At 36.6% G+C, this 21,353-nt stretch overlaps 3 protein-coding genes across 3 annotated transcripts; 2 read left to right on the top strand and 1 right to left on the bottom strand.

The window, feature by feature from the left end:
• Positions 1-1,267: 1,267 nt before the first annotated feature.
• On the bottom strand, positions 1,268-12,135 carry LON1 (lon protease 1). The gene is made up of 20 exons (XM_059582543.2): positions 11,599-12,135; positions 10,472-10,537; positions 10,023-10,214; positions 9,852-9,917; positions 9,518-9,559; positions 9,281-9,403; positions 7,604-7,702; positions 7,336-7,401; positions 7,148-7,234; positions 6,954-6,993; positions 6,379-6,550; positions 6,011-6,135; positions 5,335-5,465; positions 5,128-5,232; positions 4,805-4,918; positions 4,106-4,273; positions 3,893-3,994; positions 3,439-3,669; positions 2,496-3,014; positions 1,268-1,895 (listed from the first exon to the last, which is right to left on the bottom strand). Exons 1-20 carry the CDS (start codon positions 11,905-11,907, stop codon positions 1,710-1,712), a joined length of 2,943 nt encoding a protein of 980 aa, XP_059438526.2. The 5' UTR covers positions 11,908-12,135; the 3' UTR covers positions 1,268-1,709.
• A 1,387-nt stretch (positions 12,136-13,522) lies between these two features.
• LOC132170911 (Pentatricopeptide repeat (PPR-like) superfamily protein) lies at positions 13,523-15,571 on the top strand. The gene has a single exon (XM_059582064.2). It carries the CDS (start codon positions 13,654-13,656, stop codon positions 15,478-15,480), a length of 1,827 nt encoding a protein of 608 aa, XP_059438047.2. The 5' UTR covers positions 13,523-13,653; the 3' UTR covers positions 15,481-15,571.
• Positions 15,572-17,307: 1,736 nt separating this feature from the next.
• Positions 17,308-21,083, top strand: LOC132171102 (uncharacterized). The gene is made up of 2 exons (XM_059582328.2): positions 17,308-17,694; positions 20,063-21,083. The coding sequence occupies exons 1-2, from the start codon at positions 17,625-17,627 to the stop codon at positions 20,782-20,784; spliced, it is 792 nt and encodes a 263-aa protein (XP_059438311.1). The 5' UTR covers positions 17,308-17,624; the 3' UTR covers positions 20,785-21,083.
• The last annotated feature ends 270 nt before the right edge of the window (positions 21,084-21,353 follow it).

The following is a 21,353-nucleotide window of genomic DNA, read 5'->3' as shown; positions in this document are numbered from 1 at the left end:
CTATTTGGGTGTGACTATAGTAGCACAAACCCATGGGACGCCGCTCAGGAGGGGCTTAAACGGTGAAAACTGCATGCACTTCCTCAAGACTGATCGAGCCATAGCTTAACACCCGCCTCACCAGAGCATCAATGAGATTCAAGGTGACTAACACTAATAGGCTAAGGGATTCTCATTGCGGGAGTCAAACTCAAGTCCTAGTGGATGCCCAACCTCATGGGAATTCCCTTGAGGCCATTGAACTACCACTCTTGGTGGTCGAATCAAAATGCTTAGTTAAGCTCTCCTTTGGTTTACATTCTCTAACTACTTTTTTACTTTTAATTTCATAAATTGTCTCCTACCCATGCAAAACTCCCACCAAGGAGAAGATATTATAAAATTTTTGTATATGAAATATTTTGGCTTGGTAGTAATGTAATAGATTTAAAATTAAAGAAAAAAAGAAAAAAAAGGAAGAGATAATTCAAACTTAAAAGATTAAAAGTAAGAAGCTAGTACTAGAGAAAAACCTTAAAAAATCCTTGTTCATATTTCATAATAGGTTTCTTTGGTACACGAAATGAGCCACTTCAAATAGGTTCATCGTTCCAACCCAAAATAAGAGCAAAGTCTCTTTGAAGCTCATTGAGAGCAAGAAAAGGCTTGCCTTAGAGTTAGAGTAGTATGGCATATAGCTTTTCTGATTTGTTACATCAGCCCATTCACATAATGGGTAACCTAGAACTTTCTAATTACGCGGGAGAAAGAAGTACTGATAATTCATAATTATTTGATATTATCCAATTTCATGTTAAAGTCCAATAATAAGTATATCTCCATAAATTTTATAGCTCATAAAGAGTTAGATTCCTTATTAGAATCGTCTTAGTCCAAACCTAATTGGTCTCTTATGTAAGAGATAGTCTATTGCTTGTTTCTCTATTTAAAGGAAAACTATCAATAACAAAAGTATTAAGTTGAATATTATTTTACAATACAATTTACTATGTTTTAGAAGTCAAGACTCCCTCGAAGTATTCAATTTATAATTTCCTATATTTTGATGCTAGTTGGTTCGCATCACAGCACCAATGAAAATGTCTTTACCAACAAGATATATCAAATGTTATGGGACTTTTCCGGATCAACAGCCAAAAATTTCAGACTTTACCAACAAACATGGTAGATGAAGACACTTCCAAAATTCTTATAAATCGAAGTTACAAATATCAAGAATGTTCAGTGTAAAAACTTAGGCAAGAACCTCAATGGAAAAAAGAGCGAATTACTTTGCACTAGAGGGGTTTTATGCCCCCTAATTCTAGACTTTTAACATTAAATTTATTGTCTTGTCATGTTTTCCACTCATATGGTATAATCCCATTTCCCAAAAAGGGATCCCAAAAGCTTACAAACAAAATATATTAATCGACAACAGGCAAAGAATAAATCAATCTGTCATTAGCTTCTTCTTTTGGCCGCCACTTACCTCAGATAATACTATACTTCTTACAAATGGGCGATGTCGATTTTACATGAATGAAAACAAGTAAATAATGGTGCATCATGTCATACCATGCAATGTACAAATCTCCTGAGATCGTCCGGATGAAAAATTGATTTACTACAAAACTGGGATTGGCTCTTAGCTTGGGTCACAAAAAGAACTCAACCCAGAATCCCAGGAAAAATAAGTTGTATGTCAAGAACTGGTGGGCACAAGCAGCTTATTTTCCTGTATTCTGGTCATAACCGAAAGCCAAATCAAATATCTGACCATAATCTTCTACAAAGTGAACATCAAGACCTTCTTTCACATTAGCTGCAAGCTCATCAAAATCCCTCCTGTTAGCCGAAGGGAATATGATGGTCTTTACGTCGCTCCTTCTTGCTGCTATAGTTTTCTCCTTAACCTGATTTTGCCCACATGATTAAAGTTTCGTGAGTTAAGATGAACAAAAATGTTCAGGAAAACACAGTACACCATAAGATATGGACAATGCATCATGTCAATTGGTAATGGATCACAGAAATTATCAAAACTCCGAAGTAGGGGTGAGAAACTGCAAGTCTCCATTTTAATACTCATCATATTTACTTATGATGATTTTCTTTTTCGCTTTTCTTCTCGTTAGGTGTTTCCGTTGCATACTCCCAGTGTACTTTGGGGCGCCTATACGCTTTTAATAAAACTTCTTATTACTTATCAAAAAAAAAAATTTAAAGTTACAATTAGACTTTGAGTTTGTTTTCAGACAAGTCTGAAAAGCCACAAAAATGAAGCAGCCAAATTCATGCCTTCCTTGTACATCAGATTTATGCCAAATATATATGCATGAAGTAAAATAATTAGACTAAAACTTAAGAATAAACATTCATCCCATTTGGTTAAAATGTTAAGAGATTTCTAAGGAAATGCACTAGTAAAAACAAGAGACTAGAGAATTGTTTTAGGATGGCAGAATGTTAAGGACAGAAGACAACATATATGTATGGAGTTTTCTTTATCTTACCCCGCCAATTGGAAGAATCTTCCCTGTTAGTGTAACTTCTCCAGTCATTGCAAGATCCCTCTTGATAGGCTTCTTCAGCGCAAGAGACAGCAAGGATGTGATCATGGTGCAACCAGCACTAGGCCCATCCTTAGGGGTGGCCCCCGAAGGAACATGAAGATGAAGCTTGGAATTTGCAAAGTAAAGGCTATCTGGCTCTTTCTCAAGCAATATCCGTCTGGCAACCGTGTGAGCAATTTGAGCACTTTCTTTCATAACATCTCCAAGTTGGCCGGTGAGATGCAGGGCCCCTTTCCCCTCTCCTTGTTCAACTTGAGAGGTCTCTATATACAGGGTGGAGCCCCCCATGGCAGTCCAAGCAAGACCCATCACAACTCCAACTGGAGTCTGATCATAGATACGCTCAGCATGGAAAACAGGTTTTCCAACGAAATCAGATAGGTTTGATTCTTCGACCAAAACTTTCTCGTTAGTCTTAGTTGCTTCACTTTCCTGGATCTCTTTGGTTTCTGCCGCATCCTGTGAAGAGATCACAAACATAAGAGTTTTGAATTATTGAACATTATGAATCCACAATGAAGCAAGCTTAATAGATATTGGACCACAGTAGAACGAGTCAGAAAGTGCAATTTAACAAGTAAACTCAAAAACGACAGTGGACTTGCACAACTTCCCAGGTTTCCTATCAATTTTTTTTCCTTATTGAAACCTTTTCTTTTCACATTATTCACCATAAAAGCAAAAATCCAGTAAATTTCTCCAGATAGGTCTGTGAAGTTCTCTTGCAACAAATTCCAGATAGGATAAAAACAAATTCAGGTCAGAACACAACTATTATTCAAACAGAACCATTTTTGTTTCTGAGTTTCAACTCAACTAAATTCAAGTACAATATTACTTTTATGGATATCCAGTTCCCAAGAGTTTGTAATTTTTCTCATACCTCTGAATCCGAAGGTTGAGCAGCAGGGCACTGAGTTTGATCAGCTGGGAGGTCCGTTGCCACCATGCCAGCTTCTACAGAGGTTTCAGTAGTTTGTCCATGGCTGCTATGTTCTACGGGGTCAGCTATAGTCTCACTTCCAACCACTTCAGCTTCCTCAGGTTCTGCAACCTGAACTCCAGCAACTGCCGGTTCGTTCGACTCTCGTTGTCTAACAAGTTGGAGAGCTATCTGCCAGTCCATAGCTGAAAGTTAAGCTACAACAGTCCGATGCATTTAAGTAAAACAGTAGGGTTTGAAGCCATGTATCCTACTTTGTATTTTGGATAAAATAATTGAAAAATGGTGCTTAAACAATGCCTTCTGTGCTGTTATGGGTCATTATCACTAGATTGGTCATCTCACTATCATATGATACCTGTGTTTATGATCTAGAAGTGATAGTTTGACAAACCTTGCGGTAGATCTTTTCTATGTGCTTCTGGAGATTCCGAACTCCTGCTTCTCGGCAGTAGTTTTCTATCAGAGCAAGAAGAGCTGCATCGGTCACTTCAACCTGGAATCAATTTTAGATATTCTCTTTTAGTGAAAAATGTCGTGTGCTCCTCCATTATTTCAATGAGAGTACATGCATGCATGCAGGGAAGAGGGAGAGAGTGATCAACACCTGTTCAGGTTTGATTCCACATGCTTCACGCGTAGTCTTCTCCAAAAAGTCTCTTGCAATGTGCATTTTCTCGTCAGTAATATATCCAGCAATAGCAATGACCTCCATTCTATCCAAAAGAGGATTGGGTATCATTTCCACAACATTTGCAGTGCAGACAAACAGAACCTGCAACATGAGGCCTCAAGGTCAGAAGAAGTTCAGAAACTCCAAATATCATGTAAATGACGAGTAAACTAGCCTTATTGTCTGACACACATATACAAGGACACTCCAAAATGTGTGAACTACCCCTGCCAGGCACAACCCTAGTACAGGATGTGTTTCAAAATATGCCTATTGTCTGACACATAACTAACACACATGCAACAAAGAGAGGAACATGTCCTGACATGTCACAACTTACCACAAGTACCCTCATCTATCTTCCCTTAGCTCATTTGTTGCATGCATATTACGGAATATGTAAAGTACCTACTTTGTGCATGCTGCACAACACATATACATCATCTCAGACAAAGTTGAAGAATAACAACTATATGTACTGCTTCAATAATACAGACATCCCGGAATCTTGCATCAAAGTCGATTTAAGAAGGAAATTTACCACTTAATAGAACAACACCCAGAACACCAAGTTGTAAGACAAAGCTTGCAGAAATACAATCTCAAATGTCTCCACATCACAACATAACTAACCTTTGATAGGTCAATTGGAACATCAAGGTAGTGGTCTAGAAAATTAGCATTCTGCTCAGGATCAAGAAGCTCCAACATTGCACTTGCTGGATCACCAGCATGTCCCCTTCCCAACTGCCATAAAACACATAATATTTGAAGATTAAACTCATTCCATTATATATATATATATATAAAAGAATTAGGTTGTAATCAGAACAGAGCATCCATGTGCTAACGAACAAGTCAAAAAGTAAAAGTAATCATTTCATAGTGTTAAAGGAAACCAGAAAACAAAGCTATTCAGGTCTAAGATTAATAAAGCCAACCAGCAATATCTTTACCTTGTCAATCTCATCAATCAGAACAAGAGGATTAGCTGTTCCTACATTTTTAAGGCACTGCACCATCTTTCCTGGCATAGCACCAATATAGGTTCGGCGGTGTCCCTGTAAATAAGGTTAGGAGTTAATGGTACAAGAAATATTTGCATAACATCACTGTGTAACCATGTATTTATTTTTGTCCCAATTAAATAAATGTTTAACTACCTTGATTTCAGCAACATCAGATAATCCTCCAACGGAAAATCGGAAGAACTTACGGTTCAAGGCACGAGCAATTGAACGACCTATGCTGGTTTTGCCCACCCCAGGTGGTCCAGAGAGACAGATTATTTTTCCTGTGATGCATTAAAAAAAATCAAGAATGATGGACCAGTCTTGATTAGCAGAAATATGCAACACACTCACAATATTAAAAGGACTAAGTTCAAAATTAACACAACATATCAGTGTCTGAAAATAAAGGGCTGCTACAGCCACTGTAGAATATAGTTTCTTTGATACTTAAGCAATGGAGCAGGATTGAGAACGTAAAGAGCCTTTACAAAATAAGTACTTTGTGCCCAATATTGACCTAACGAATTAACTTAGATTTATTTCTACATCTTTAATTTGCTCCATCCAAATACCCCCTGAATAAATCACCTTTGGACCGCACCAAAAAACAGTTATCTGGCAGATGACATCAAGCAATCATGCCACTTATGTTTTGTATTACTTTGAAAATGACAAGTACATAGTGAGAAGTATCATATATTTGCTGAATGTATGAATTCATGAGAAGGACACAAAAACCATCACTGCTCAGGACATTCGGCAATAGGCAGGCAATAAACTTTTAAATTTTTACGGAATCATAAAAAGCAAAGAAAGCTATAACAACCTTGGGAGGTTCCTCTGAGTTTTCCAACAGCTATGAATTCCAATATTCTTTCCTTTACATCAGCTAATCCATAATGGTCTTCATCAAGAATTTTATGTGCCCGAAGGACATCAAAGTTCTCATCGCTGCAATTTGACAATCACAAATAATAAATGATTATTCTCATATTATGCATAAAATCCATTATAAAAGTAAGGATAAAAAACTTTAGGACCATATTTTTAATGGGGTTAATAATAGTTATCCATTCCATTCTGTAGTTTAACTGAATGCCAACAAATTATAAAGCTTCATCAGCCATGGAATAGATATGAGCAGGACAGCTTTGGCATCTCAAAAACATGACTTAGTTGAGGGAGTAAACAAACCTATAATTTCCCCAAGGAAGAGCAGTCAACCAATCCAGATAGTTACGTGTTACATTAAATTCACTCGAACTGGCTTCTAAAAGCTGCAGCTTTGTTAGCTCCTCCTCTATAACTTGCAAAACATGAGGTGGGCATTTCTCCCTGTTTGGTTCAAGCCTTTCCCTAAACTTTGCTGCAGCACAGTAGCAGAGTGATGCCAAAAGTCAAAATGATGAAATAAACAACTTAAATTGGATAAACATATCACTTCACTTTTTCCACAAAAGACTGCACAAATGTTCAATCAGATCCATGGATAGCCCTTGATTCATATTATATCATACAAGCACACAAATCAATAAACAGGCCACAACAATTAGAATCATCCAATTAGGTCAACAGTATGAACTTCAAGTTTCCATATATACTCCCATGGGAACATTTTTTTGATGAATTATACTCCCTTGGGAACTAACCATGTCAAACCAGCTTCCAGTTACCAATGGATTTTATATGAAGTTACCAAGTGTACCTTTTTGAGAAGGAAACCAAATACTTAATCCTGTTTCAAAGAAGAGATAAGAAACAGCACTAACCAGAAAGTGCTGTTTTGTCATCCGTCTCCAATCCCAATTCCTGCATCAACATGAGTGTTGTAAATTACAAGATGGGCCAAAGTTAAAACAAATTAAATGGATACTCTTTAAAGATGCATGCAATGACAGAATAACATAAATGAGAAATAAGATACGTGTGTGTGTGTAGACACAATTATAGTGGAGCCAAATACCTTCTTTATGGCCTTAAGCTGTTCATTCAACAAATAACGTCGCTGTTCACCACTTATCTTTTCTTCAATTGCCTTCGCAATTGATTCCTAAGTATGGACCCAGGGAGAAAAATAATTTGAATTAGAATCAAATTATGATCAAGAATTTAAAAGGAGAAGAGTAATTCATAAATCATGGCATGAGGTACCTGGATCTTGCTGATTTCCATTTCTTTCTTCACTAATTCAAGAGTAAGTTTTAAACGTTTATACACCTGAGTCAGCAAATGATAGAGAGTCACAAAAGATTTAAAAGTTTTACAAGTGGATGTTTTAGATGCCAGATAGCAGAAGGTTTTGAAGGTTCACATCTCCTGCAAGATAATTGCTTTTGGGAGCGTTTCTAATTATACTACACAAAAAGACCAAGCTCTTGAAGATCAGTCATCAAGACTAAGATTGCCAATTTTTACGTACATCTAACTCTTCAAGCACTAGCTGGCATTGCAATTTGTTCGCACCAGATATGGCAGCTCCAAAATCTGCTAACCTTGGAAAATTAAAATCACCTATATGCTGCAGATTTCAAGAGAAAACAGAAAGTCAATACCACCAAACCATTGCTATGTGGTTGAATTGATCACAGACTGCAGCAGCAAAATATACCAATGAGCAGACATTTTCATTAAACTTTTTCTGTCTTCATCATTCATTATTGTAAAAATATTATCAACCCAACTCATTATTGACAAAGCAAAGTAAAAGAGAGGGAGAAACATGTCTTTCTCTATCAATCAAGGATTAGCTTGTATGAATCATAACAGATGGCCAACAACTGGACCCAATCAAACTAGAGATTTTATCTTAGTTCATTTATTCAGAAACACTCCCCAATTCAATTTGGAAGTAATTGATTCGAAAATGGAAAGCTAAGTAGTCATTTTCTGCATAGAAGCTATGTCACAACCCTGAGATGACAAGAAACTAGGACCAAATCAAAGGTTGCTACAATGATAACAAAACCAAATATCATCAACATATATAAATTATTATAAGACAGTTGCTTTAAACAAAGGAGGAAAAGACATATTGAACACAAGCAATCATTGTCATGTTAGTCTTTAACGACAAAGTTCTTTGATGCGTATAATTCTCAATATGCATATAAATAGTACATTCTGCTGCACACAGCCCATTATTGGCAGTATAATGCTACTCTGTTTACTTAAATCAGCAGTTCTGAAGAAAGGGAGAAATTTCAGCTGAAATATTATTTGAACAGGCTGGCTTCAAACCAATATTTTATCGTACATAATTGATATTGAAGATGGCTTTAAACCAATATCTTTTTGGATTGACAACAAACAAGCTTTTAATGTTGAAGACATGGTTCTTGGCTTGTGTCATTAGCAACATTGTTATGCATGCTGATGAATTCTGTGTCTTTGAAGATTGTATACTGGAATACAACATCAAGAAGGGGTGCATTAATGAGTCAGATAATCCATAACAAGTCTAGGTTAAAGTCGCTCACGAAATTTTACGAGTGCCTTTTCTAGATGGTAAAATGGAGAAGCAAGTTTAAGCATTAAAAATTACATTAGAAAGAAAAGATTTAAAATCTCATATTCAACTGAGTATATGGCTTTCAACCATTTTATCAGAGAGAGATGATCTTCAACTTTTTAATCAAATCCAGTAGTGGTGACGCATATTCTTCATTTAAGTGAATAAGATCATCAAGCTACCACACAACTTAGCCATACTTTCCCAAAATTGTTCCTTCCTCTTTCATTTCTCCCCTCTTCCTCTATGATAAGACTGACAGTAGAATTATTGCAAAGATTGGATTAAACCAAATTTTTGGAATTGAAGGAACCACAAAGAGACCAAGGCAAAAAAGCACTATTACCTAGTTACCAAACATAAGAGCATTTGCATGGAAAAGATGAGGACAAGCTGTAGACCTAATAAATGTAATGATACTAAACAGCTTCCATGCAGGTATATGAGTTATGAGACAAATTACAAATGACACAACCTTCCCAACCTTCCCAGAGTGAAGCAAAGGAAAAAATTAACGATGAAGCTCACAAGCATACAACAGAACAAAGAACCCCTGAAAACCAGAAAGAAAATAATAAAAGGACACACCTGAGTGTAAGTTTGAACATGATCTCTCCAAAGGGAACTAGTCTTCAGGACATCTCTTAAGGTTGTTATAACCTCAAATGATGTTGCCTTTATGATGTCATCATCCTTGTTATATGGTTTATCCTGAAATATACAATAGAAACCATTAAAAAAAATTACTATATATATAATGCCTATGGAACCTTTCATCTATAAACAAATTGATTATTGAATTGAGAACATTTAAGATGGGCGTGCCTTGAGATGATCGACTTTCACAGTAAGCGGATCCTCACTGGCCTGTACAAAAGCCATAAATTATTCAGCTCGGAACATTTTGACATATTAAATTAAAAAAATACAAAAAGAAAAGCTTAAAAATAAATTATATCAACTTCCTTGAAAAAAACAACAACTTAAGCTTATGAATGTTGGGATGACTTAATCCAAGACTTGGAACATTTTGATCAATTCATTAAAATCTCTGTAAATTCATCTATGCCATACACATTGAAATCAAAAGGAGGAGCTGCAAATATGTTTTATCAAGAAACCAAGAAATATTATGGTGATTTGGTTCCTTCATACTCACCATTTCTGTGATTCGAAGCCGTCTATGACCAATAAGGACTACTTGATCACCTTGTATACTCGAAATCTGGTCCATTAAGATATAAATTGAAACAGCATTATCAGTTATACGCTTTTCTAATTGATACGAACTTTTTGAGAGCATTACCAAAAACTCCAACCTACAAGATACCTGGGCAAGTGTACCAACTTCATGAAGACGATTCAACAAATCTTTTCCCTTCAATTCATATATGTTTTTCTCAGATTCAGAACCAGATACCACGCTGGGATCAGTCCCTGGCTCATCTTTAAGAAGGAAAGCACCAGCATATGGGGCTTGCCGTTTTCGACTTTCATGTAAAGCTGCTAATACTTTACGATCCTGCATTCGAGGTATTAAATTTGTTAGAGATTCAACAGTTCCGAATTTTGAGCCCTTCTCTACCAAAAAGTTGATGAAAATTTTATGCAGGTTAGAGAATACAGTTATGCATGCTTCAGACATTACAACTAACATGTACGTATATTGCAACAACAGCAGCTTGGGAAATTGACCCCAGTAGAAAATGAGACATGCCAGCACTAAAAACAAGGATTCAGAGAGAAATTTAGTTGACTTAATTCAGGAGCCTGACAAACCTTGACAGAAATTGGCATGTAGAATCCCGGGAAAAGTGGTCTATGTTGCAACGGTAATGCCAAAACCTGCACCCAAAAAAATGAATTTTTTATCATTTAGGGGAAAAAATCAAAGCAACATCATTAACAGATTTGACACCAAGAAACAATTGGTCAGTTATCTCGAAATTCTCCTAAAGGAGGTATTTAGTTTGAATAGAACTAATTTGAATGGAAACCAAAGAAAATATCAACTTATAAAAGTAAAATCTCTAAACAACAATTTCTGCCAAAGTATAAAATATAGCATAAGCACATTACAAAATCCATTACAATGAAACAATCACCCAAGCAGGACAGCGATACACAATAATGCTATTGACATCTTGATGACTGGTGGCATATCTGATATAAGATTGCTATTATAGTTAATTACCAGCATTTTCTTTCTTGAGACTTATACCTAGGTTAGCCAAAAAAATTGCATGACCAACTGTGGTTCCCCTTAACATTTTTTTTTTTAAATATGCTATTCCTAAATAATAAATAAATAAAGACACTTAAATTTTCAACTGTAATCAGACTTTCTACAATCCTCCAAAACAATATATCAAGGATTTTTACACCACAGTGCTTGAAGAAACGGACCCATAATTAAATTTAAGTTTCCTTGTACTTGGACCCACCTCATTTCCTGGAGCATGCTGAACGACACCAGTCCTAAAAACCAAGAATATGACTATCAAACTATGAAAAGCCAACCTGAAGCACAATGGGGCTGCTTTAAATTAAACCAAGAAAAAAAAAAAACATGTCTATCAAAGTAATGCACCCAAAATCACCGGCTTCAACCCCAAAACCCACAATTACAAGCATAACTTAAAATTTGCTACAAGAATGTACATGAAATTTGGCACTATATCTCCTCACAAAGAAAACGTACACAAATACAAACTTATCACACAAATCGCAATAAAATTCCCCAATATCATATTCAACCATTTGGGTTAGTTCAATTACAATTCCCATTTTCCTAACCCATAAAGAATGTTAATAAAAACTGAAAGCCAAAAACAAAAACCTTCTTTTTTTTTTTTCTTTCCTTCACTTTCCTATCAACCAAACAAAAACTTTTCGAAGAAACCAACCGTGAGGTAGTCCTCGGGCCTCGGATACGTGGACACGATGGCCGAGGATGACTTGGGCTCGGCCTCCTCGGCGTCGGACTCGGCCGCCTTGACCTCGATGTGGACCACCTGGTCCGACCCGTCGCCCGAAGAGTCCGAGCAGAAGAACGCTCTCGGACCCACCGAATTGAGGCTTCTCTGAGTCAGTCCCCCGAGAGAACTCAGCACCCTGAGCAGCGGACTAGTCCATTCGGCGGGCCTGGGTCGGAGCGCTGGTAGGATGTGGAGCTTGCCGTGGAGGGCCGAGGAGGAGGAGAGGAGCTTCAACATTGGTGGTGGAGGAGGTAAATAGATTGGGATTGAGGGGTAAAGTTGGGATTTTGAATGGGTTTTCCTTGCCCTAGTTTGGGTGGGGAAGGAGCGCCATTGATGGAGCTTGAAGAGACACAGAGAAGGGAGGGGCTGGGTTTTCTCCGTTAGAGTTTGTCAAAACCCTACGTAAAACCCTTGTGGAGATGTAGATTGACAAAAATGGCCTTTCATTCACAAAAATGGGATTTTTTCCCTTTCTTCTGTATTGGCATGAGTTAACATTTTCAGAGGTTAATTGTGGAACAAGGAATGATGGTCCCACTTTGCGGCTCTATTAACAAAAATAAATAAATTAAAATAAGCTTGGAATTTCCATGTCACTTTTATACATTCTAGAATGTACCTTGTGGTTTCCTTGAAAAAAATGTTATATGGACTCTTAATTGTAGAGTCTTAAGTACATATTTTTTAATGTGACGGTCGAAATTGTTAGTGGGTCTAAAATTCAGTGATAATTTATTCGAAATTCAATAATAATTTTCACTAACACACCAAGGGATATTACTTAAAAGTGCAATCAGGAGTAGACATAACATTTTTCATAAATAATATCCTGCAAACCAAAGATTAGACTTAAATCCTCAAAGGGTTAGCTATTTTATAAACAAGTAGCAAAATTAGCAAATCAAACGTATGTGCATAAGAAGGTGTAATATTGTCGGTGATATCATTTACTAAAGGTTCATTCGGGCTTTATAAGGACCATTCAATCTCGAAATAGATTGTTTACCTTCAAGCCTTGCAAAACTCACATGCTCTCAAATTGGACTATGCTCGTCGGGAAACGAGGGGTTAGTGCCGATGGGTCAGCTACTCCCACATGGGGGTCGTCGACCAACGGTCCTTGACTCGACAAATATGTTGTAAGTGTACCATTAACAAACGATGGGACTACTTTAACTGTGCAAAATGGAGCATTTACCAACTACCATCCATGTAACCATAACCATGTATGTCACATGCCCAAACGGGATAATCCATACTTACAGGATGTCGGGATCCTAGGAGGAAGTAGCCCATATTGAGAGTATCGGTTGTTCATGCAACACAATTTGTACCAACAAGATGTCGAGTACAAATTGATAAATGGTTCATATTGACAACATGTTCCCCAACTAGGCGGTGCCACATGATCATAGTTACCACCCTCAATTGGAAGGTGCCTCATGGCACAAGTTATACTAGATCCCCTTCATATAAATAAGAGTTCACTAAAGCATGTAAATAACATACGCCTTTATCATCTTTACATTTTTCTATTTCTCTAAAAATCCTTCTTGACACCGGTTTATTTATTTATGTTTTTGTATTTTTTTCTAAATTTTTTGAAGGGTACTTTTGCTATTTTTTGTTCAGAATGATACCCGACAATTCTTTTGATAGTTTGAGAAAAACATTGTTCCGCGGTGTGGAGACATTGCAAATTTCTATAGTTGGAGGGTTATGTCTACTTTCTTAGAAAAAATATTTTATTTGTTCATTTTATAATTTTGTGGGTATTTACTAAAATCGTACCATGAGTCCATGACCCCATGGCTCTCATAACCTTCTTGGCAAAAGGCGGAAAAAGAAAACTGATATTACTACAGACGTTGTCGTTTCTTCTATTCTGTTAGCCAAACAATGCGTACGCTTCGTTTTCTGGGTTCTCGGTCATCTATCTTCCTCTCCCCTTTCTCTCTATAACAGCTTCAGGATATCATTATGCATCGAAGATCCAAGCTCTTTCAGGGAAATTTTTTACATGGAATTTTCCCGAGAAACAAACGGATGCTTAGGTCTGTCTGTTCTTCAGACTCCACTGCAACAATACCCACCTCAGACTCCCTCAACATCCCATTTCTCTCAGACCTCATATCAAAGCAACACTGGTCAGAGCTGAAGACCCATCTCAAAACCACAAACGCCACCACGCTTCTCCACCAGTTGCTGAACTCAGAGGCCGAACCAGAGATCACCCTCAGGTACTTTAACTGGTCCCAGAAGGAGCTCACACTCTCACACCCTCTTGAACTCTCTTGTAGGCTCTTATATTCACTGGCCAATGCCAAAAAGTACTCAAAAATCAGGGCTGTCCTAAACAATTTTGTTACAAATGAGAACTTGCATTCGAATTCTTCGATTTTTCATGCGCTTTCTATGTGTGGCAATAAGTTTTGTGCTAATTCTTTAATAGTTGATATGTTAGTCTTAGCGTATGTGAGAAATTCGAAGACCCATTTGGGTTTTGAGGCGTTTAAGCGAGCTGGGGATTACGGGTTCAGATTATCCGTGTCCTCGTGTAACCCATTATTGAGTGCTTTGGTGAAGGAGAGTGCAACTGGGGATGTGGAGTATGTGTATAAGGAGATGATGAGAAGGAGGATTGAGCCCAATGTGATTACGTTTAATGTTGTAGTTAATGGGTTATGTAAGGTTGGGAAGTTGAATAAGGCTGGGGATGTTATCGAGGACATGAAGGCGTGGGGGATTTCACCAAATGTAGTTACATATAATACTCTCATTGATGGGTATTGCAAGATGGGTAGGGTGGGAAAGATGTATAAGGCTGATGCCTTTTTGAAGGAGATGGTGGCGAATAAAATTTGCCCGAATGAGGTTACTTATAACATTTTGATTGATGGGTTCTGTAAGGATGAAAATGTATCGGCTGCAAAAAAGGTGTTTGAGGAATTGCAGAGGCAGGGCTTGAAACCCAATGTGCTCACGTATAACTCGCTAATTAATGGGCTGTGTTGCGACGGGAAGCCTGATGAGGCCATTGGCTTGCGGGATGAAATGTTGGGCTTGGGTTTGAAGCCGAATGTTGTAACTTATAATGTGCTTATAAATGGGTTTTGTAAGAAGAAGATGATAAATGAAGCTAGAGAGTTGTTTGATGATATGAGGGGAAAACAGTTTGCTCCTAATGCTATAACATTTAATACATTGATTGATGCTTATTGTAAGAATGGGATGATGGAGGAAGCATTTGTGCTGCAAACTTCAATGTTAGAGAAGGGGATTTTCCCCCTCGCTTCAACCTATAATTGCTTAATTGGCGGCTTGTGTAGAAAGGGGGATATAGAAGCAGCCAGGAAGCTTATAATTGAAATGGAGCATAAGGGACTCAGAGCTGATCTTGTAACATATAATATCTTGATAGATTCATTATGCAGGAAAGGGGAGTCAAGAAAGGCAGCAAAACTCTTGAATGTGATGTTTAAGTTGGGTTTGAGCCCGAGTCACGTGACATACAATACTTTGATGGATGGCTATTGTACAGAAGGTAACCTCAAGGCAGCCTTAAATTTGAGGATGCAGATGGAGAAGGAAGGGAAGCGTGCAAATGTGGTGACCTATAATGTGCTGATTAAAGGTTTTTGTAAGAAGGACAAGCTAAAAGATGCAAATGGGCTTCTTAATGAGATGTTGGAAAGGGGTTTGATCCCAAATCGGACTACTTATGAGGTGGTAAGAGAGGAAATGATGGAGAAAGGTTTTATTCCTGACATAGAAGGGCATCTGTATAATGTGTCTATCAGCTCTTGACCTTTGAAATGAGAAATGGAATTATTACCACCATTACCAATCTATCTTGGGGAACACCAGTACATGAAAATTGCAGAACGAGCCCTGATGTGTTAAGATTGTTGCAGTTCAAGATCTCAGTACATGTCTTTGGAGCTTGACAGATTGTCATCCCTGTCCAATTCAGGTGCATTTTTCTGAACCTCTAGCTGAAATGCCTGTGTAACAAATTCTTGATGATGTTAAGTGTCCGTAATTAGTTATTCTCACTTTGCATACAACTCAATGGTGGCCATCTGTATCCATTGCTCAATTTACAAAAAGAAAAAAAAAAAAAAAATTGGAACTTGATCAGAAGTATAGGATTGCATTGCTGTTGATTTTTGTCATGGAATATTCTTCTCTCAACAAGCAGAAGTGCATCAAGGATCTGACAAATGATATCAGCTGGTTGCCAAAAATAAAATCAGTGATAACAAATTACTGCCAACATGCAGTACTACAACAGTTGCATGCTATCATGTGGTTGTGGCTCAGAAGGTTGAGTTGACAAGCTGGCTTTTCTGCAGTCTGAGATACAGTTTGCCATGGTCATTTCCAATCACAACCTTATAATGTTGGATCTTCATGAGTTTTTAGTACAAGTGGATGGATGCCAGACATTCTGTTGAGAATTTGTGTACTTTCTTGGCTAAAGCATCAAAAACTTGGACAACTTGTTTAGTAGCCAGCAATTATTAGCTGTTTCTAACTCTCATCCCAAGGGTTTAATGTGAAACATAAACTTTGAAGCTTCCGAATTTCAACTTTGAGGAAATCGGGCCTTGATGTCATGTAGCAACTGGCAAGTATCAGGAAGATTTTGATAGGATATATTAATAAACAATTTAAAGCACAAAATACTTTTAGAATAATTTTAAAATATTATTCTTCTAGCCTTTTGAGTTATAATATATTATTTTTAATAAATAATATGGTTAATTTATTTTTATCCTTTTTGTAAGATAGTCTATTGTAATTAGAACTTAATTAGTTATATACTAAAATCATCAACATGGTGATGATAAGTTTATTTTTTATATTTTATATTTATAATCGGACTCCGTTGATTTTAGTTGGTTGTTTAGAATGATAGGCTTGATAACGAGTAATTCTAAAAGTCCATCTTATGTTATTGTGTCATTTCAAGAATGACGTGGTTCTTAAAATTACAATTTGATCAAAATCTAATAATAATCAATTAGAATCCCAATGGTAATTTTAAGATTCACATCGTTTTTGGAATGATACAAGAGACACCAAAAATACTTGTAACATTAGTCGCTTGATGGCACTAAGAAGCAAAAGATTAGAAGTGATAAAAAAAAAGGGGAAAAATTATATTTTACACCCCTTAAAGTTTGGGGCGATTTGCAATTTGACTTTCAAAGTTTTAATTTTTGCAATTTGACCAATTGTATCCAAAACTTTTCATATTGCCCATAATTTTTTATAAAAAAATTCGGGGGCCGTAGGCTTGTAGCCACCCCTTTGGCCATCTGGCCATTTTTGCACCCCTAAATTTGTTCTTTTATAATACCAAAAAAAAAAAAAAAAAAATTATGGACAATATAAAAATTTTGAGATAATATTGGTTAAATTGTAAAAATTTGAAACTTTAGAGGATGAATGGACGAAATTTTCAAATAACAAATAAAAAATATTCACAAACATAACCGTCACGGTTAGGCTCAATAATTTTTTTAACAACTTCCCTTCCATCTTCTTCTTCTTTCTTTTTTTCTGGTTCCTTGTTATGGTGGTTTTGTCAGAAGTTTGAAACTATTTACAGAGAAAAAACGAGCTTTGCTTTCCATGTTGACGTGACAAATTGGAGAGGATTTTGATATCAAATTGTCAAAATCCTGTGTTATTTAGACTAAAACGACACCGCTTGAATGATGAAGTCTCAATACGCAGCGTTTTGTCCTGGCCCAGCGGGCATTCAATTCTGACTTTCTGACTTCTGAGAAAAGTAAAACAATTACTCCTGGCTGCCTTGGCGGCTTAAGATTCTTCCCTCTTCGTCAAGCTTTGGATAATTCTCTCTGATCTCAAAATGCACTACTAATAACCATCTATCTAAATAGCATAAACTAGATTTAGAGTTAGGGTTTTCTATAACCATGGATTTTCAGAACAAGCGTCTTCAGCTTCTGCTCTCTATCGCCGGTATCATCGTTCTCGGCTTCGCAGGTACTCAAGCAATTATGTATGTCTGTATGTATGTATGTATGTATGAATGATCAATTCTAGTTGGGAGTATGAGATCTTGCTGTTGTGTAATTCGATAGTGTTTGCTTCTTCTTTGTTATACTGAAGTCTCGAGTTACGCACTGTTTGGCGCTGAGAAAACGCAAGGAAGTTAACGAGAACAACTAAATAACTTTGAATTTTTTAAGAAAACTTGGGAATTATCTATTTTGTTACATGGTTAGTATTTAAAAGGCTCTGAAATCATAGACTTAATTAATTTGTAAGTTGTAAGATTCACAATCTTAGGCTCTTTGAATGAGTTCTAAGATTCGCAATCATAGGCTGTTTTGGGGTTCAGATTTTTTTCTTTCTAAATACCCCCTTTTTTTTCCACCGTTGCTCGAGTTATGAATACTGTTTGTGGTCTATCTTTGAACATCTCTTGACTACTTGTGGTAATGTTGTTGGAGTTGTGTATGTATGGGATAAGGATCTCCTACAATTTCAAAAAAATTGTAGTTTTTCAAATTATGTGAATTTAGGTCGTTTCTTGTATCGAATGGAATGAAAAATGCTACCTATTAAAAATGTGACATGTTATCAATGAAAATTGAGTATATATTTATCAGGTTTTTGCACTTATGTTGTAGAAAAGTTTTGAGCAAAAAACTGTCTTTTAATTTACTAAAGAAAAAGCGTCTCTTCAAAAATGAAGAAAAAGCTTTTTGGAAGGAATTTTGTTTTTTTTGCTGTCTTGGTAACACGTCATATTTTTAATAAATAGCATTTCCAAGCGTTTCGATGCAAGGAATGGCCTGAATTCACATAATTTGAGAATTTACAATTTCTTTTAAATTGTAGTAGATCCTAATCGGTATGTAAATACCAGAAAGAATGGTCAAAGATGGATCGCAAACTTCCCTAATAATTTGATCTACACTCAATGATTATGGCCCGATTACAGTTTCCAAGAGTTACCTTTTTTGGGTAAGTGTGGGTATGGGCATCTATGTTGAGGAAAATGAGCCAAAGGTTGTAAATCATTAAAAAAAAAAAAGGGTTGAGTTTTGGTTGGTTTTGGTTTCCTGGCTCTATTCCGTGAATTGAGTAGGTACTCTTGGCAATGTCTATTTTTATGAATAGAAAACAGTTGTAGAGAGATCAAGTTTGTGGGACAGGAATTTTGATTTGTCCACAAGGGCTTAATTCATAACTAATCTTACATTTTCAGGTTGGTGCTCTTTAGGTGTGAGATTTTCTCAAGTCTTTTGGCGCTTTTCTAACATTGTTGCATAAGATGGCTGTGTTGTGCCACTTTATATGAACTAATATATTGCTCTCCCAACCTTCCTACCAATTTCCTCTCCCTTTTCTCTATCCCAGTTTGGGTTGCTAATCGGTTAGAAAAATTGCTGAGGGATTTTTTGTGGAGTGGTTCAGCTTATAGTTCCACATGGCATTATTATGTAGCTCTAATATCATTATTAACGATCCAGAGAAAAACGTTAGTCACATTCGTGCTATCATCCCAAAAGACTAATCAATTTAGAGATTTTCTATAATCACTTATAAAACTCAATTTCACTTAATAAGTAAGTAATGTAGGACTTAGAACTCATGATTATGTTTATAAAGCGCCCATTGTATGTGGGCTAGACATCTTCCCAATATAAGTCTAGGGTGTTATAGATACCTTATGATCCAGTTTCCAATTAATAATCTCTAGACAATAGAACTTTTTTGGATTTGACTCTTGATTAGCTAATGTAATTTAACTTTTGGATCTGACTGGTTTCATTTGCATATTTTTTTGAAGGAAGCAACACAAGTTGTTTACCAAAATCCTTTACCTTTTATTGTGTGACCTATTATCCATTTATCCATTTTGGGGCCACCATGATCCTTCCCATATTGTCAACCTTTAGGAAAACTTTGGGATAATGGCATTTAATTCCTAGAGAAAAATAGATGAACATTTTGAATAAAATCTTGCAATGAGTAATGCTACTCTTTGCACCCATTTTACACCGGCTGATGTGGTGTATTTTAAGTAGCTAACACATTACTCTTCTTACATTTGCCTTACGGGTAACATATTTGTCAAAGTATTTGGAGTTTTTATTTTTGAATCCATCCTTGTGATTTTTGTTTACCTGAAAAAGAACCTGGGATTTCAAGCAAAACGTGTTTAAATGGTAATTTTGAATTAACGATATACAGAGATACAGAAATGGTGTTTGCTTGTATCATCAAACTGGTTTTGTGATTTTCAGTTGTATATATTTACTTATCTTCACTTGGTTGTTCTGCTATATACATTTTGTTCTAATAGAAGAATAAAAATTTACCTTGCTTGTATTTTCTATAGCTGAAAAATGTCGGCAGCTAGTTGGGGAAGATGCTTCATCTCAGAGCGGGAAGTTCACGATCTTGAACTGTTTTGATATGGGCTCTGGATCTGTAGCATGCGGTGTGAAGGAGGGTGTGAAGCTGTACGTCTACAACATCCGTGCTGCACATGTTGAAAAAGCGAGGCATCTTGCAATTGAGGCTGCCTTAGTTGATGCTTTGTCACAGGGGATGTCTGCTAAAGAAGCAGCCATTCAAGCACAGAAAGAAGGTGCAAAGGCTGCAAAGTTGGTAACCCGGCAAGCCAAGCGCATTATAGGCCCCATTATCTCTTCTGGATGGGACTTCTTTGAAGCCATATACTATGGCGGTACCATAACGGAAGGTTTCCTCAGAGGTACTGGAACACTGTTTGGCGCCTATGCTGGTGGTTTCGTTGGAGAGCAAAGGCTTGGGAAGTTTGGCTACCTTGTGGGAAGTCATTTGGGCAGTTGGGTTGGAGGTAGAATAGGACTTATGGTATATGATGTGGTTAATGGAGTGCATTACTTGCTTCAATTTGTTCAAACTGAGGAAAGTGTAGTTCGCGAAACGCCAGCTTATGATAATTCTGAAGAGGATTCCTATGCTGCTTATGAGGCTCCTTCATATGTTAGTTCTGAAGAATCTGAAAATTCCAATGTTTATGAAACTCCTGTCTATGAGAGCTCTGAAACACCTGAAGATTCTGAACTGTGGTGATTCATAAGGTTATTTTTATGATTCTTATCTCTATAATCTATAATTTAGTTACTCATTCAAAATTTATGTATAAATCTAGGTATAGTTTCTTCATACAACTCTGTACTCATGCTTCCTTGAGGTAACCTTAAAATTCTATGGGAAGTCATTTAGTTGAACATGATTCTGTAAATCATGGAATTTATTACCAACTACTGTGTCAGAATGGGGTTTGTATTTGTGTGTTTACATTGGAAAAGAAGAAAAAAAACATTTGAGAGTTGGTTTTCCAGTTTGTCATGGAATGTGAAATTCTGATTCAAGTTCAGCGTTTTCTATTTGATTAATACTTGCTTAGTTGACATAGCTCAAATAAAGACTGATTATCTAAGTTTTTGTGTATATATTTAACATCAAATTATGCATACATTTAAGATTACTCGAGAAGATTTTACATTGTTCTGTGTCTTCGGCCTAGAGCTATCACATCTTTTGCCAAATATGCTAAAAAAGCTCTGATGCATAATAAAGCAGAGGGGAAGAGAGCAGAGACTTAAAGAGATTAGACAAAAGATGGAGTGGCCCTAATC

This window comes from Corylus avellana, chromosome 1 (genome assembly GCF_965113065.1).
Source record: "Corylus avellana chromosome 1, dhCorAvel1.hap1.2, whole genome shotgun sequence".
Taxonomy (NCBI): Eukaryota; Viridiplantae; Streptophyta; class Magnoliopsida; order Fagales; family Betulaceae; genus Corylus; species Corylus avellana.
The sequence above is the reverse complement of the archived record's forward strand: the minus strand, read 5'-3'. Positions and strand labels throughout refer to the sequence as shown.

Bases quoted from the DNA above. Each gene is read 5' to 3' on its own strand.
- LON1 (XM_059582543.2), bottom strand. From the start codon at position 11,907: ATGTTGAAGCTCCTCTCCTCCTCCTCGGCCCTCCACGGCAAGCTCCAC. The intron at 10,538-11,598 runs GTTGGTTTCTTC...TTTTGGGTGCAG, and splicing joins GGCCCGAGGACTACCTCACG to GTTTTGGCATTACCGTTGCA. The intron at 5,466-6,010 runs GTTGTTATAGCT...AATGCATCACAG, and splicing joins ACTCAGAGGAACCTCCCAAG to GAAAAATAATCTGTCTCTCT.
- LOC132170911 (XM_059582064.2), top strand. From the start codon at position 13,654: ATGCATCGAAGATCCAAGCTCTTTCAGGGAAATTTTTTACATGGAATT.
- LOC132171102 (XM_059582328.2), top strand. From the start codon at position 17,625: ATGGATTTTCAGAACAAGCGTCTTCAGCTTCTGCTCTCTATCGCCGGT. The intron at 17,695-20,062 runs GTACTCAAGCAA...TATTTTCTATAG, and splicing joins CATCGTTCTCGGCTTCGCAG to CTGAAAAATGTCGGCAGCTA.